This window comes from Pan troglodytes, chromosome 6 (genome assembly GCF_028858775.2).
Source record: "Pan troglodytes isolate AG18354 chromosome 6, NHGRI_mPanTro3-v2.0_pri, whole genome shotgun sequence".
Classification (NCBI taxonomy): domain Eukaryota; kingdom Metazoa; phylum Chordata; class Mammalia; order Primates; family Hominidae; genus Pan; species Pan troglodytes.
This window is the reverse complement of record NC_072404.2, coordinates 13,325,772-13,343,321: the sequence shown is the minus strand read 5'-3', so window position 1 is coordinate 13,343,321 and position 17,550 is coordinate 13,325,772. Positions and strand designations below refer to the sequence as shown.

At 39.4% G+C, this 17,550-nt stretch overlaps 1 protein-coding gene across 5 annotated transcripts in view; it reads left to right on the top strand.

Moving 5' to 3' along the window:
* Positions 1-17,550, top strand: part of COL28A1 (collagen type XXVIII alpha 1 chain) — a 177,025-nt gene that overhangs the window by 72,664 nt on the left and 86,811 nt on the right. For 4 of the 5 annotated variants that reach the window (XM_063815223.1, XM_063815221.1, XM_016957075.4 and 1 more), the window contains 5 exons: positions 9,728-9,796; positions 12,444-12,512; positions 13,566-13,634; positions 15,970-16,041; positions 16,800-16,868. In XM_063815223.1, the coding sequence (XP_063671293.1) occupies positions 9,728-9,796; positions 12,444-12,512; positions 13,566-13,634; positions 15,970-16,041; positions 16,800-16,868 (348 nt within the window). The remainder of the gene's footprint in view (positions 1-9,727; positions 9,797-12,443; positions 12,513-13,565; positions 13,635-15,969; positions 16,042-16,799; positions 16,869-17,550) is intronic. The other variant, XM_063815224.1, reaches the window with a different exon arrangement.

Here is a 17,550-nt window from a genome sequence, read left to right as displayed (position 1 = left end):
AGATCATCATGTGATTTTTGTTTGTTGTTTTGTTTTTTTGAGGCAGGGTCTCACTTTGTTGCCCAGGCCAGAGTGCAGTGGTGCCATCTCAGTTCACTGCAACCTCCACCTCCCAGGTTGAAGCAATTCTCCTGCCTCAGCCTCCTGAGTAGCTGGGATTGCAGGTGCCCGCCACCACATCCAGCTAATTTTTATGTTTTTAGTAGAGATGGGGTTTCATCATGTTGGCCAGGCTGGTCTCGAACTTCTGACCTCAAGTGATCTGCCTGCCTTGACCTCCCAAAGTGCTGGGATTACAGGTGTGAGCCACCATGCCCAGCCTGTTTTATTCTGTTCATGTGGTGTATCACATTTACTGACTTGCGTATGTTAAACCCATCCCTGCATCCCTGTTATGAAACCCATTTGATCATGGTGGATTATCTTTTTGATACGTTGTTGGATTCAGTTAGCTAGTATTTCGTTAAGGATTTTAGCATATATGTTCATGAGGGATATTGGTCTGTAGTTTTCTCTTTTGGTTATGTCCTTTCCTGGTTTTGGTATTAGGGTGATACTGGCTTCATAGAATGATTCAGGGAGGGTTCCCTTTTTCTCTATCTTGTGGAATAGTGTCAATAGGATTGATAATTCTTTGAATGTCTGGTAGAATTTTGTTGTGAATCCGTCTAGTCCTGGACATTTTTTGTTGGTAATTTTAAAATTACCATTTCAGTCTCACTGCTTGTTATTGGTCTGTTAAGAGTATCTAATTCTTCCTGATTTAAGCTAGGAAGGTTGTATCTTTTCAAGAATTTATTCATCTCCTCTAGGCTTTCTAGTTTATGCGCATAAAGGTGTTCATAGTAGCCTTGAATGATCTTTTGGATTTCTGCTTGGATTTCTTTTAGATTTTTGGTGCCAGTTGTAAATCTCCTGTTTCGTTTCTAATTGAACTTATTTGGATTTTCTCCCTTCTTTTCTTGGTTAATCTTGCTAATGGTCTATCAATTTATCTTTTCAAAGAACCAGTTTTTGTTTCATTTATCTAATTTTCAATTTCATTCAGTTCTGCTCTGATCTTGCTTATTTCCTTTCTGCTGAGTTTGGGTTTGGTTTGTTCTTGTTTCTCTAGTTCCTTGAGGTGTGACCTTAAATTGTTTGTTTGTGCTCTTTCAGACTTTTTGATATAGGTGTTTAGGGCTATGAACTTTCCTCTTAGCACTGCCTTTGCAGTATCCCAGAGGTTTTCATAGGTTGTGTCACTATTGTCATTCAGTTTGAAGAATTTTTAAATTTCCATCTTGATTTCATTTTTGACCCAGTGATCTTTCAGGAGCAGGTTATTTAATTTCCATGTATTTGCATGGCTTTGAAGGTTCATTTTGGAGTTGATTTCCAGTTTTATTCCACTGTGGTCTGAAAGACTGCTTGGTATAATTTCAATTTTCTTGAACTTATTGAGGCTTGTTTTGTTGCCTGTGATATGTTTTATCTTGGAGAAAGTACCATGCACTGTTGAATAGAATGTATATTTTGTGGTTGTTGGGTAGAATGTTCTGTAAGTATCTGTTAAGTCCATTTGTTCCAGGGTATAGTTTAAATCCATTATTTCTTTGTTGACGTTCTGTCTTGATGACCTGTCTAGTGCTGTCAGTGCAGTATTGAAGTGCCCCACTATTATTGTGTTGCTGTCTGTCTCATTTCTTAGGTATATTAGTAATTGTTTTATAAATTAGGGAGCTCCAGTGTTGGGTGCATATATATTTAGGACTGTGATGTTTTCCTGTTGGACAAGGCCTTTTATCATTATATAATGACCTTCTTTATCTTTTTAAACTGTTGTTGCTTTAAAGTTTGTTTTGTCTGATATAAGAATGGCTACCCCTAGTTGCTTTTGGTGTCCATTTGCATGAAATGTCATTTTCCATCAGCTTACCTTAAGTTTAAGTGAGTCCTTATGTGTTAGGTGAGTCTCTTGAAGGCAGCAGATTGGTTGGTGAATTCTTATCCATTCTGCAATTCTATGTATTTTAAGTGAACCATTTAGGCCATTTACATTCAATGTTAGTATTGAGATGTGAGGTACCATTCATTGTGCTATTTTTTGCCTATATACCTTTTTTTATTATATTTTTGTTTTATAGGTCCTGTGAAATTTATGATTTAAAGAGTTTCTGTTTTGATGTGTTTCCAGGATTTCTTTCAAGATTTAGAGCTCCTTTTGGCAGTTCTTGTAGTGCTGGGTTGGTAGTTGCAAATTCAGCATTTGTTTGTCTGAAAAAGACTGTATCTTTCCTTCATTTATGAAGCTTAGTTTCAGTGGAAACAAACTTCTTAGCTGATAATTGTTTTGTTTGAGGAGGCTGATGATAGGACCCCAATCCCTTCTAGCTTGTAGAGTTTCTGCTAAGAAATCTGCTGTTAATCTGATAGGTTTTCCTTTATAGGTTTCCTTTACAGGAAAGATTTCAACAGTTCATTATTATTACCTCTGCTCTAGGGTTTTTGTAGATACTCTTTATAAAACTTAAAAGTTCCATTTAGTGCTCGATATAATATGTTATTAAAGAATTACAATTAAACATTAGTGAGGTGTTTTTGCCTCACAGCTGTTAAGATTCTTTCCTTCGTCTTAACTTCAGATAACCTGATGACAGTGTTCCTGGGCAATGATCTTTTTTGCGATGAATCTCCCAGGTGTTCTTTGAGCTTCTTGTATTTTGATGTCTAGTTCTCTAGCAAGGGTGGGGAAGTTTTCCTTGATTATTCCTCCAAATATATTTTTCAAACTTTTAGATTTCTCTTCCTCCTCAGGAACACCAATTATTCTTAGGTTTGGCCATTTAACATAATCCCAGATTTCTTGGAGGCTTTGTTCATATTTTCTTATTCTTTTTTGTTTGGGTTAATTAAAAAACCTTGTCTTTGAGCTCTGAAGGTCTTCCTTTTGCTTGTTAAATTGTATTACTGAGAGCTTCCAGAGCATTTTGCATTTCTTTTTTTTTTTTTTTTTTTTTTTGAGATGGAGTTTTGCTCATGTTGCCCAGGCTGGAGTGCAATGGTGTGATCTTAGCTCTCACCACAACCTCCGCCACCCGGGTTCAAGTGATTATCCTGCCACAGCATCCCCAGTAGCTGGGATTACAGGCATGTGCCACCACGCCTGGCTAATTTTTGTATTTTTAGTAGAGACGGGGTTTCTCTACGTTGGTCAGGCTGGTCGCGAACTCCTGACCTCAGGTAATCCATCTGCCTCGGCCTCCCAAAGTGTTGGGATTACAGGTGTGAGCCACCGTGCTCAGCCTGCATTTCTGTAAGTGTGTCCATGTTTCCTGAAGTTTTGATTGTTTTTATTTATGCTATCTATTTCATTGAATATTTCTCCCTTCACTTCTTGTATCATTTTTTAAATTTCCTTACATTGGGCTTCACCTTTCTCTGGTGCCTTCCTGATTAGCTTAATAACTCACCTTGTGAATTCTTTTTCAGGTAGATCAAGGATGTCTTCTTGTTTGGATCTATTGCTGGTGAGCTAGTGTGATTTTTTGGGGGTATTAAACAACCTTGTTTCGTCATATTACCAGAGTTGGTTTTCTGTTTCCTTCTCATTGGGGTAGGCCCTGTCAGAGGGAAGTTCCAGGGCTCAAGGCTGTCATTAAATTCCTTTTGTCCCATGGGGTGTTTCCTTGATTTAGTAGTCTCATCCTTTTTCTAGGGATGTGGCTTCCTGAGAGCTAAGCTGTAGTGATTGTTATCTCTCTTCTGGATCTAGCCACCCAGCAAGTCTACCGGGCTCCAGGCTGGTACTGAGGGCTGTTTGCACAGAGTCCTATGATGTGAACCGTCTGTGGGTCCCTCAGCCATGGATACCAGCGCCTGCTCCAGTGGGTGAAATGGACTCTGTGAGGGTCCTTAGCTTTGGTTGGTTAGTGCAGTATTTTTGTGCTGGTTGGCCTCCTCCTGGGAGGTGGTGCTTTCAAGAGAGCATCAGTTGTGGTAGTATGGGAAGGAACAGGTGGTGGACAGGGCCTTAGAACTCCCACGAGTATATGCCCTTTGTCTTCAGTTACCAGAGTGGATAGGGAAGGACCATTAGGCGGGAGCAAGGCTAGGTGTGTCTGAGCTCAGACTCTACTTGGGTGGGTCTTGCTGTGGCTGCTGTAGGGGATAAGGGTGAGGTTCCCAGGTCAATGGAATTGTATACCTAGGAGGATAATGGCTGCCTCTGCTGTGCCATACAGGTTGTCAGGGAAGTTGGGGAAAGCCAGCAGTCACAGTCCTAACCTAGCTCCAGTGCAAACTGAAGGGCTGGTCTGACTCCCACCGTGCCCTCCCAACAACACTGAGTCTGTTTCCAGGCAGTGGGTGAGTAGGGCTGAGAAGTTGCCCCAGGCTTCCCACCTCCCAGCTAGGAAAGTCAGTAGAGCTTTCCTTCTTCCCCTGCCTGTGGAGTCTGCACACTGGATTCACGCCCTTTCCTGAGTTCTGGCCAGGAGGCTTCTCAATCTGTTGAAATTATTACAAAATTCAGTTGGAGGTTTCCTTCCCCCTGTGGGCTTTTCCCAGTGCCTCTGGCAGCCATCTTCAAGGACCCCAGTGATGTGAGGCAGAGATGGCTTGCTAGGGAACCCACTGCGCCCACAGGGATTTTCCTGCTGCTTTCTCTACCCCTGTATTTCGCTTGGCTCTCTAAATTGACTCAGCTCCCATAATCTAGACCTTCAGGTTCCCCAGTCGGGGTATGTGTTCAGGGGCGGACAATCTCCTTTTCCCATTTCTATAGTTTGGGCACTCACAATATTTGGGATGTCTCCCAGGTCCTGCAGGAGCAATCCATTCCCTTCAGCAAGTCTGTGGGTTTTCTTGGCTTTCCTAATGTATTCCTGCAGTCGTCCTAGAGCAAAGGTTCACAGTGCGAGCCTCCACATGCCGTTCTTTCCATCCGAGTGGGAGCTGCGATCTAGTCCTGCCTCCTGTCCATGATGATCTCCAAATCTAGTATATGCAAGATGTGTTATTATGTAGGATGACTTATGATCTGAGAAATTAGGTTATTTCTATTTATTGTAATGTCTCACTTATTTGGGTTCTGACATCCAGTGACTTCTACCATCAGCAAAGCAGCTTTGAATCCAGACATTATCAAAAGACATTTCTTCTTAGTAAAGAAAACAGTTGTTAAAAACATTGACTTGGCCGGGCGCAGTGGCTTACGCCTGTAATCCCAGCACTTTGGGAGGCTGAGGCGGGCGGATCACGAGGTCAGGAGATCGAGACCATCCTGGCTAACACGGTGAAACCTCATCTCTACTAACAATACAAAAATTAGCCGGGCGTGGTGGCAGGTGCCTGTAGTCCCAGCTACTCGGGAGGCTGAGGCAGGAGAATGGTGGGTGAACCCAGGAGGCGGAGCTTGCAGTGAGCCGAGATTGCACCACTGCACTCCAGCCTGGGTGACAGAGCAAGACTCCATCTCTAAAAAAAAAAACCAACAAAAAACATTGACTTGACCTTCTTATAGAAGTGTATATCCATCCCTAGGCTCCCACTCAAAAATATTATCTTAAAATCAGGTTAAAATAAGAAAACTCATTTAAGAAAACTAGTGTTGATGCCCTCCAGCAAGGACCAACAGGAATCCATCCAGAGTTTTAACAAGGCTTGTTGACTCTGAAGGGAGGAAAACCACATACGATGAACCTACAGTGACTCAGGAAGAGGATGAAAGATATTTCATAGGATTTGCGCTTTTGTTAGGTGATTTTGGGAAGCATTTAAGAAATCAGGGATAGGCTCTGGATTTAATGTTATCAATAGTTGGGGATAAGTTTAGGATTGAGTATTTAATGAATCTCATCTAGAAGTTGGGACAAATGGAGTTAGGCTGAGTCATAACTGATAGAAGTAGCAGTCACTCATTTTAGCCAGTATTGGAGGATGTTTGATAATTTGAGGGTTTTATATAGTGTTTGCTGTTTTTGTCTGTGCTCAGATATAATTATGGAGTAGTCTGGCTTTCATCTTGGTCCATCACAGTCATGGGGTGGCCTTGTTTGATCTTGATGATTTGTCAAATTGTTCATGTTTGACACCACGGCCTACTTGCCAGGGTCAGGTCAGCTCCTTGTTGTTAGGGATTGCTTTTCTCTTTCTCACTGGCTATTTGTTTTCTTTAAAACAGCTGCAGATTATACCAGATTAGAAATGGGAATGGAGCTGGTGATAGAAGCTACTAGAGGCTGATACAGCCATAAAGAGCATTGGAAGTGAAGCTGCCAGAGGGGGAAGGATATAAGAAATGTGTAAAAAAGCAAAGAACTCATATCAATTTGGAGTCATTTATATATCAGCCTTTAAGCATATCATTATATTGTATATTATATTAGAACAACAATTGATATTCATGATTATCTCAAGTGCTGGGTTTCAATCTTGAATGACTTATTTTTATTTGCTGGTAGTTATCTCTTCTAGCTGTTTGTATTTAAATAACAGAAATAAACAGTGAGTGATATGAATTTTAGATGCAATACAATTCTTTGTTCAAGTCTCTTAGCTCTGGCTGTACAGCAACTCCAAAATACTCCAAAAAATACATAAGATGCTCTTCCTTCCTTTGGAGCAGCGAGAACTGAATACAACAGAACCATTGTTTTATGAGTTCAGCAAATTAACTTTTTTAGGTGGCGTTGTGACATGGTGCATGTATTTTTACATCTGGAGGTCATGCAAAGAAATCACTTTGAAGTATCAGGATATTATTACATAGCAAAGCTTTTATCTGCTGTTCCCTCAATACCATCTTCTTTTTCCTTTCTTCCTTTCCTGTTCTTTTACATATAACACTAGATTCAGAGGGCTTGATGTTTGTGATTCAAGTGATAATATAAACACGCCTCTGGTAAGGCCTCTCAAATGTATGTAAATGGTACAAAACAAAGTTGTACTTATGGCACAGGTACTTAAATGTCAATAACACTGCACAAAAAGGGACCCTCTCTTATGTGTTTAACAAATATTTGCAAACTAGTGGCTATGAGTTGGGTTTTGGAGTCAGAGTGGACTTGACTGTCACCTCTGCCGTCTAACAGTTGTGTGACTTGGGGTGAGTTACTTACACTCATCTGAAAAATGGGGATGGCCACTTTACAGGGGTTGTTGTGAGGATAAATGAAAGGATGTAAAGCATTTAGCACAATATCTAATGCATAAGAAATCAAGTTCTGAATCAAAATAGTCCAGCTCTGAGCCAGAACTGGATTCCATTATGTTTTCCTTCCGTAATATTGATGTAGATCAAAGGTTGATAGAGCACTAAGTAGTGTATTCCAGGGCATCTCCTAGTGCAGGTTCTATATATTTAATGTTATATAAAGTTTGATCTAATGATACATTTTTCTTTTCTTTTTGTTTGTTTTTTGTTGTTGTTGTTTTTTTTTTGAGACAAGAGTTTCGCTCTTGTTGTCCAGGCTGGAGTGCAATGGCACCATCTCAGCTCACTGCAACATTCACCTCCCCGGTTCAAATGATTCTCCTGCCTTAGCCTCCTGAGTAGCTGGGATTACAGGCTTGTGCCACCATGCCCGGCTAATTTTGTATTTTTAGTAGAAATGGGGTTTCTCCGTGTTGGTCAGGCTGGTCTCGAACTCCCGATCTCAGGTGATGCGCCCACCTCTGCCTCCCAAAGTGCTGGGATTATAGGCGTGAGCCACGGCGCCCAGCAAATGATACATTTTTCTTCATAAAAACATATTTATTTAGCTCAAACATTGGCCAACTGTTGAGCTGGCTGCCTGTTTTTACAAATAAAATGTTATCAGACCACAGGTATACTTGTTCACTATATATTATCTATGGCTACTTTTGTACTACCAAAGCAGCATTGATCAATTACGAGAGACATTATTATGACCCTCAAGCCCAAAGTATCTGCTATCCAACTGTTTAAAAGTTTTGCGACCCTAATGTAGTCTAAATACAACTGCCATTAAAATGAGCATGTTAACCATGTTACTCAATCCAGCGGTCAATTCTCTGTCATCAACTAATTTGCCCTGTTGGTAGCATTTGACAGATGGATCCCTCACTTTCTTGAAACACTCTCTTCACTTGGTCTCTCTGGCTGCTTCCTTCTCAGTCTCCACTGCTGTGACTTCTTCATCTCTCTGACCTCTAATGATTGGAGTGCTTAAAGGGCTCAGTCCTGGGACCATCTCTTTTTTCTATTACTTGGCAAATTCATTCAATTATGGCCTTTAATATCATTTATATAGTGAGGGCTCCCAAATTTATGTTCTCATCCCAGGCCTCTCCCACCTACTTGATATCTCCATTTGGATGTTCATTTTAGGGATCTCAAACTAAACACGTCCAAAACTGAACTCCTGATATCACCCTCCCCCTCAAACCTTGCTTTTCTCTCAGGCTTCTTCTTCTTGGTCAATGACAACTCTATTCTGCCAAGAGTCCTTTCAGTCCTCAGCAAATTCCATCACTCTACCTTCAACATTATCCAGGTTTTGAGCACTCCCCACCACCTCCACTCTCAACATTCTGGTTTGTGCCCCATCATCTCTCATGTAGACCCCCTTCAGTCTGTTCTCCATACAGCTTCCAGATGGGGCCTTAAAAACCAAGTCAGATCTCTCACTTCCCTTCTCAAAACCCTCCAGTGGCTTCCTAACTTACTCAGAGGATAGCCAAGTCCTTACAGTGGCCTCAAAGGCCCCACTGATCCTTCTACCTGACTCCACTGCCATAATTCTCTGACTTCATTGTCTACCGCTCTCCCTCATGGAGATGGTTCCACCCGCACTGTCTCCTTGCTGTTTCTGGAACATGTCAGGCATCATCTTTGTTTTGGCTGTTTCTCTGCATGGAATGCTTTTCTTCTGGGTTTCTACCTGGCTCATTCCCTCTCATCAGTGACTTCATCTCTGGACATCTTAACCAAAATCATCGCTGCCTCTTCTCTTCCCTGATTAGTTTTTCTCCTTCATACTTATTATTCAACATACTAGTTATTTTATCTACCTGTCTTGTTTACCATCTTGTTTCCCCTACTAAAATCTAAGCTCAATGGAGGACAGAGATTTTGAGCTGTTTTGGTCACTGTTGTTTCCTAGTGTTTGGAATACTTTCTGGCTTATAATGGGCACTCAACAAACATCTGTATAAAGACACAGAAAGAATGAATTATGTTCTTCTTGCTGGTAACTTTAATTTTGTTTTCTCAATTTCATGGAAGAAGAAAATAGGGCTGTTTAATTTTGCTGCATTCACGTGAGATCATTTCTTCATTTTCAAAATGCATTTTCAATAAGATTTGGAGGGAAAGGGTATTTAGAAAATTTAAAAATATTTTTCTTCAATTTATCTCTCATTCTATTTTTATTATATCCTATGAATTTTCTACTTTTAAATATTTCTGTTACAATCTTAGCAGGAAATATTTGTGTCATAACAACTATTCAGGAAATTTTGTTTGTGAGAAAAATGATTGATAAATATAAGCCTATACAAATGCTCACCAACTTAGACTGAATAGCAAAAATGTCATTTACTATTTTGGGGAATTTGAATTATAAACTTTAAAAGGAATAAAATAAAGTTTTATAATTTTCCATGTTGAATTTTTTTTATAGTATAAAGATAGATTTTAACACAGCCCAATTCCAGGTTAGCAAAGTATGAAATAATAAGATTTTATTTTATTGTTATATTTCCTGGCTTATTTTCTGTGCAGGGGGATATGGGACCTGTGGGACCCCAAGGACCAATGGGTATCCCTGGAATCGGGAGTCAAGGGGAACAGGTAATTAATGCATTCTTCCTTTCCCTTCAGTGCAGAACATTCCAGCCCAATCCTGGTCTTCATTGAAGGCCAGTCCTGCAAACATCTATGAGTATATTTGACAGTTAATTGCAGTGGAGTATAAGTCCAGAAGTGAATATAGGGAAGGATAAGATGGTTTCATGAGAAGATTTTATTTTTTAGAACTTCCAAAGGCTTAAAAAATAAGTAGTGTGTTTCTTGATGCTGTGACTTTTAACATTAAAACCTAATTAACAAGGTAAATGTTTTGGTGCAATATTTTTAGTTCCCCTTGGGAACAATAGTTTACTTACCTGCTGGTTTGTGTATTTTTTTCTCCTTGAAGCTTTGTGAAAATTAAATCCCACTCTCTCCCAATGGAGTAGAGTAGTATCCCCCTACCAACCACTCTAACTAGCCACATATCCATTTTTTAAAAAAGTATTATAGTTAAAACTTGGACGAGGATCAGAGATAACCACTTAGTTTAAGGGGCAAACTTCTGGAATAGAAGCAAAACACAGATATAATTTATAAATGACACCTGGCCCCTCTTGGTGAGAAGAAAAGAAAGATCTGTAAGAATGTCTACATTCGTGATTAGAACCATTTTCAAAATCTTCTGATAACTTTTGGAAAATCTGGGTATTGTGATAAATCTAAATAATGTGAAGATAGTATAACAGTATTCTCTACTGTTGTTTACCATGTAGTCTTTTGTTTACCATATACTTTGTTGTTTGCCATATACTTACGCAGTCTTATTAATCAAAGCAACCCACAAATCCAGTTTTATGCTAAATATCTCCTGGTTAGAAAGTGGCAGGTCAGGTTTGATTAAGATTTATGAGTAAGGTTTGAATTATTCTGTTGCTTAAAGAATGAATAGTGCTTTCTGTATCTAGGGTAGTGGGAGAAGGGAAGAATTTTAAAAATGAGATAATTCCAGTGTCATTGTTGAGATTCACTTTGGGTTTATTTCTAATTGGCTGCTAATTTATTGTTATTATTACTTTTCTTGCTAGTCCAAACAACAGCAAAGTTGGATATGACTCCTTTTTCCATTCCCTTGCCATTGGCAGAGGTCCTAGTCTAACACATTAGGAATCTTAAGGTACAGAAGAAGCCAAGATAAATGTATAAATAAATATTTAGATAATAATTAAGAGCTGGATATTTGGGCTACTCAAATATCATGATTTGATGATACCAGCCGACATTCTCAAGCCTTATAGTTTATTTGTTGGTTTTAGCAGGGGCTTACTTATCCCAAAAGTGGCCGGACAATGTTGTCACATCTTGGGTCTTGCGTTGCTCCTGGTGCTGAGTGACCACTATGGGGCTAAATATGAGGTTCGAAGACAAGTCTGTTCAGATGGCCTGTGAATTCTGGACCTCCTACCTACAGCTTCCTGTCGCCTTTAATGCTGTTCCTTGGTGGAGGTGGTTGTTCTTCAGCTTGGGAAAACAAAACAAAACAAAACTCTCGGACTTCTTTCGTTTTCTTACCCCCTTTTCTTCTTTTTGAAAAGAAAAAAAATTTCGAGGTAGATGTGTCCTTACAGAGCTGATCTCTATTGGAAATGAGATCTCTATTTGTAAAATGATCTAAGCAAGAAAAGAATTTATTTACCTTTTAAGACAAATGATATAAATTCTACTTAAATTTAACCTCTGTCTATGCAGTTATTCAATGTTCTTTAATTTGATGTGTTTATCCATTGAATTCTTGTTATGTTAGATCTTCCTATTTCTCTTATAAAAATGAATGTTTTCCCTCATGTGTTTACGAGGGAACTTCTGTTTCCAGCAACATGTTTACAATCTCTCTTAAATGGCCCACAGATTTTTGTTAAATATTTGGAGGCTTGATCAACTCAGATCTTTTACAAATAGAGTGAAATATAAACAACCAGATATACAAATGTACACATATGTGCATATCCTTTTTTTATACCCATGTATAAAAACCTCCTTTATATTGTGAAGGAGGGAGTCAAGTGTTTGAACCTTCTTCAGTTTGGTATCTACTGACTATTGCTTCTTAGAGCCTAGGTCAAACCTTCAATTTACCATCCTGATACATATATATTGGGATATAGGTTTGCCTGCATGTGACAGAGATATGAAATGGGTTAACTAGATGTAATTTTATTTTCCTTACTTAAAACTCCAAGCTGATATACTGCCTCTATTAATCGGTCTTGATAGTCTGCCATACTGAGGGTGCTTTCCTCATCTGCATGATCCTGGATGGTCACCCTCTCTTAATTCCAGCTACTGAAGAAGAGGAAAAGGGAAGGAGAAGGCATACCTCTTCTTTTAGCATGAACCAGGAGTTACACACATCACTTCATTCATATCCCATTGGCTAGAATCTAGCCCACATGGCCACGCCTGGCTGCAACAGGGACTGAGAAACGTGGTCTTTATTCTAGGCAGATATACGGGCCAGCTAAAATTTCTCTTAATATGGAAATAGGGAAGAATGCAAATTGTGGTTTAACTAGCAGCCCCTGGCACCCCACTCCACAAATGCTTATTGAGTGTAAGTAACTTATTATGGGGTATGAACTAAAGTTTCACTTTAGAGGATTTGAAACTACTTAATTTCACTAACACTATTTTATAAAATTTTATTTTAAAGGGAATCCAAGGTCCTATTGGTCTACCTGGTCCACAAGGGCCCCCAGGACAGGGCTTACCTGGTTCCAAGGTAACTTTGTAAATGAGAGTGGAGTTTAATATACCTATAGTATAATTGCTGTTTTCTGATCAGTGCCAGTGCAAGGGAAGACAGCAGGTAGAATGAACTTAAAAATCAGAGATCTCTACTTAATGCAAAATGTTACTGATATTTCTGACAATTTAGAAAATGTAATATGTATTCTTTATGCTTTAAGAAAGCTTTATTTACACAATTTTCATTTGTTGTTTTCTTTGTTACTTTTGCTTATGAGATCCTATTCTAGCAACGCAAGCAGTAATATTAATAGAGGCAACCAGTGGTTATGTGTCTCTCTAGGTTGGCTAATTTTCATTCTCACCACCACTCTGACTGTAGGTGCAACTACTAAAACCTTAGCTAAAGAGATGGGGTCAGAAATGACCTAACAAATAAAAATGTTTTATGTACTTGGGAATCAAATTATCTCATAGATTGGAATTATTATTTTTTCCTTGAGGAGGAGCATGGCACTTATTTAACTAGTTATCCTTAATATTGCTTCTAAGAATCATGAATCATTGTTAAATAAATAAAATACTTCTCTGAGACTATTCACCTTAGAACACACTCCTTAGAGCTGTCCGTGTGAGAAGCTGCTCAATGGACCACTCTGACTATTCTTGAGAGTTTTGATTTGGGGCTTGCCTTGAAAGCTTAAGTTGCGTTCTCTGCTTATGACATTACTCTTGATCAGCAGTTACCTTGGCTTCTCCTGTGCCAATTTTAGTTGTTCTAGAATGCAACTGCCTATCTTTTCCAGATACCCTCCACAAGGGGCTCCTTAAAATCAATTTTGAATATGCTATGTGGCCTATATTTTAAGTCAGACCATATATACATCAAACATTATGTACCTTTTTCATTTACATATATATTCCAAATCTGGTGCAAATCCATCCCCCTGAAGGGATTTCAGGCAATATCTATGAATTGAGCACATGAAACTGTTTTACTTTGTTGATATAAGACAGGTTTTAGGAGATCAACAGCAGGAATATATTATTTTCACTCTGCTGCTGTATTAAACTCTTTTCTTACTAGGGAGAAGTAGGCCAAATGGGACCCACAGGCCCTCGAGGACCAGTGGGAATTGGAGTACAAGGTCCAAAGGTGAGTTGACTGCTGCTCAGAAGTGATATGATACTTTATGTAATATTATATAAGGTTTCCTTTATATCCAATTGCAGTACAGACCCTGCATGTGTTATCTAACTCTACATAATGGGCTCCTTTTACTTTTTAAGTGCGGCTACTACTACTGCAAAAGCTGTAATTACACATGTGGCTCGCTTTATATTCCTCTTGGACAGTGCTGCTCTAAAATATATACTCCACTGGGGTGGCACTTTGTTTATCTTGGTTTATTATAGAATCCCCAGCTTTCGGGACATGATAGATTCTCAATAAATACTGCTGAATAAATGAACGAATACTTAGTTTACCCTTCACAGTTTCGATAAGTCATCCTGAAGTTATATAGGATCTAGAGAGCCAGTTGAGCACTCAACTTCACCATTGTTCTGTTGTTGTCATATTCTTACGAGCATTTGAGTATTAGAAGAATATATAAGATGTAGGTCTAAGAAGAATATACGTGTTACATATATAAACATGATTACAAAGGATAAAAAAGTATTAATATAGTAATAATAGCTGCCATTTTTTTTTAAGATGGAGTCTCACTTCGTCGCCAGGCTGGAGTGCAGTGGCGCGATCTCAGCTCACTGCAACCTCCGCCTCCCATGTTTTCTGGTATGTTAAAAAACACATGTTATTGGCTGGGCACGGTGGCTCATGCCTGTAATCCCAGCACTTTGGGAGGCTGAGGCAGGCGGATCACCTGAGGTCAGGAGTTCAAGAACAGCCTGACCAACATGGAGAAACCCCGTCTCTACTGAAAATACAAAATTAGCCAGGTGTGGTGGCACATGCCTGTAATCCCAGCTACTCAGGAGGCTGAGGCAGGAGAATCACTTGAACCTGGGAGGTGGAGGTAGCGGTGAGCTGAGATCATACCACTGAACTCCAGCCTGGGCAACAAGAACGAAACTCCATCTCAAAAAAAAAAAGGCATTAAGTTTTATGAATCTTCTTACTTTTTGTTTTCAAGTTTATTATTTTCTTCTCTCATCTTTATCATTCCATCTACTTAGTGTTAGATTTACTGTGCTTTTTTTCACTGGCTTGTTTAGGTTAGTTAAAGTTGCTTTCAATTATTTTCCATTTTGTTGCTATTAATAAATGCCATAAAGATGCTTTAAACTGATTGAAAGTAGCGTATTTTTTTCCTGAACATTTTAAAGGATTTATTACTAATCGTAAATTAACTGGAAAGCAAGTGGAATTACTGAATATTAGAGCTGGAAGTGTTGTTAGGGCACAAATTTGTTATTTCACTTTTATATTAGTTTTCTAGAGCTGATGTAAGAAAGTACTAGGAACTGAGTGGCTTAATACAACAGAAATTTATTGTCTCTCAGTTCTAGAGGCTAGAAGTCCAAAATCAGTCTGCAGGGTTATGCTTCTTCCAAAACCTGTAAGGGAGATTGCTTCCTGGTCTCATCTTAGCTTCTCAGGGTGTCTGTCAATCCTTGGCATGCCTTGCCTAGCAGATGCTCACTGCAGTCTTCGCCTCTCTTATCACATGGTGCTCTCCCTGTGTGTCTGTCTTCAAGAGGCATTTTCCTCTTCTTATAGTACCCGTTGTATTAGTCCATTCTCTCATTGCTTTAAATAACTACCTGAGACTGGGTAATTTATATAAAGAAAATAGGTTTAATTGACTTACAGTTCTGCAGGCTGCACAGGAAGCATGATGCTGGCATCTGCTTGACTTTTGGGGAGGCCTCAGGAAACTTACAATCCTGGCAAAAGGTGAAGGGGAAGCAGGCACATCTTCACATGGAGGAGCAGGAGAGTGAGAGAGAGTGAAGTGGGGCATGCTACACACACATTTGTAAACAACCAGATATCATGAGAACTCTATTATAAGAACAGCAAGGGGGAGGTCCACCCCCATAACTCAATCACCTCCTACCAGGCCCCTCCTCCAACACTGGGAATTACAATTCAAATAAGATTTGTGTGGGGACACAGAGCCAAATTATATCACCTTTTATACTGAATTAGGGCCCCCCTGTAATGACTTCATTTTCATTTGATTAAATCTGCAAAGACCATGTTTCCAATTAAGGTTACATTCACAGGTACAAAGAGTTAGGATGTCAACATATCTTTTTGGGGTCACAATTCAGCCCATAAAAATAGAATCAAAAACTAAGGCCTAGGGATGTTAAGTAGCTTCCCAAGATCAAATAGTTTAGTATTAATTGCTAATCAGATTTCTCCGAGGCTTTTCTCAGACACTGTAAGATACATCCAATTGCAAGTACCTCAGAATGGAGGTGTGAACTTCAGGGAAATAAAATATTTGTTCATTCACCAGGGAGAGCCAGGCTCAATAGGGCTCCCAGGACAACCAGGAGTACCAGGAGAAGATGGAGCTGCAGGGAAGAAGGTAACACCAAGTTTTTCGTGTTACTGGAGTAGGAACTGTTGAACCAAACTGATATCTTGGTCCTGCAGGAGCTCGAATAAAACCATTCAGGACACACTTAGTCTCTTTAAGAAAAAATATCTCATGATCCCAAATGTCCCTTTTCACTTCTCCCTGAGAGAAGGAGTGGCCTATTCAAAGGCTGAGATAGTGTCTCACATCCTCTGCCTTCTGTCTGGTGTTTTGGTTATGGCCTAGTTTCTTCAGGATTTCTAGAAAGCACATTAATTTAAACTTAAGAGAAAGCCACTCCCCCTGCCTCCCCCCAAGAGGCGAGTCTGTAAATGCATTTAGGAAATAAGGCCATTGTAAAGATTTCCTGAAGTATTTTGAGTTGACATTTGAAATACTCATTTTTCAATAAAAGTAGCAAAAAAAAAAAAAAACAGCAGATGGAAAGGCTGAAGGTCTTCCCTGTTTTTTAAAAAATCTACCAAATGCGAATGAAGAGCCAAAAGAAAATGAGCTTATTGCTTTGGAAATTGGCTGAGAAATTACTTTTTCATGATATTCCAGCTGCTCTGAGTTAAACTGGAGTTTGATGTTACTTTATTTCAAGTTTATAAACTTCCAAATTGATTTTGAGACTAGAGTGAAGGTATGGTGTGTTTTGGAGAGTCTCAGCTGAATCCACTAATGATAAAAGGTGACAAGGTGGGATGATACGTACAGTCTGTCTACTGGAGGGTCAGCTAAGACATCAGTGTCATTTTCTCTAGGGAGAAGCGGGGCTTCCGGGAGCAAGAGGCCCAGAAGGACCATCTGGAAAAGGACAGCCTGGCCCCAAGGTATGGAAATGACAGTGTTGGAGGAAGCAGCCTGTGTTCTGGTCCTCATACTGAGGAGCCAACTTAGAAGAAATTCGATTGTTATTCTTACTATGTCAATGTGTTTATGTCTGGCTTAAAAGTATGAATACTATCTTGCAAGCTTTTGGAAGACAGCAAGCATATATGATTCACTTTTATTTTCCTAACATCTATTGTAAGACCCAGCATAGAGAAGAGTTTGACACACGTTTTCTCAATAAATGGTCAGATTGACATTTAAAAAACACATAGGAAGGAAAAGAAGCCTTGAGATACATCGTTGAGATTTGACAGTCCATAAATTTTCTTTATAAAATCTCATGCAATAAGAAATATCACTTTATGGAATGGCCATTTCACTTCACAACTTGGCATAAATTTATTTTAACCACTGTAGAAATGCTAGTTGAATAACATTTTTATATGTTAAGATGAGACTATACAAATTCATCAATAGGATAAGACAACTAGTGACATAACCTATAGCCCCTAAGATTCCAGGTCTTCCTGCAGTTTTTTTTTTTTTTTTGAGATGGAGTCTCACTCTGTCCCCCAGGCTGGAGTGCAGTGGCACGATCTTGGCTCACTACAACCTCCGCCTCCCGGGTTCAAGCGATTTTCCTGCCTCAGCCTCCCAAGCAGCTGGGACTACAGGTGTGTG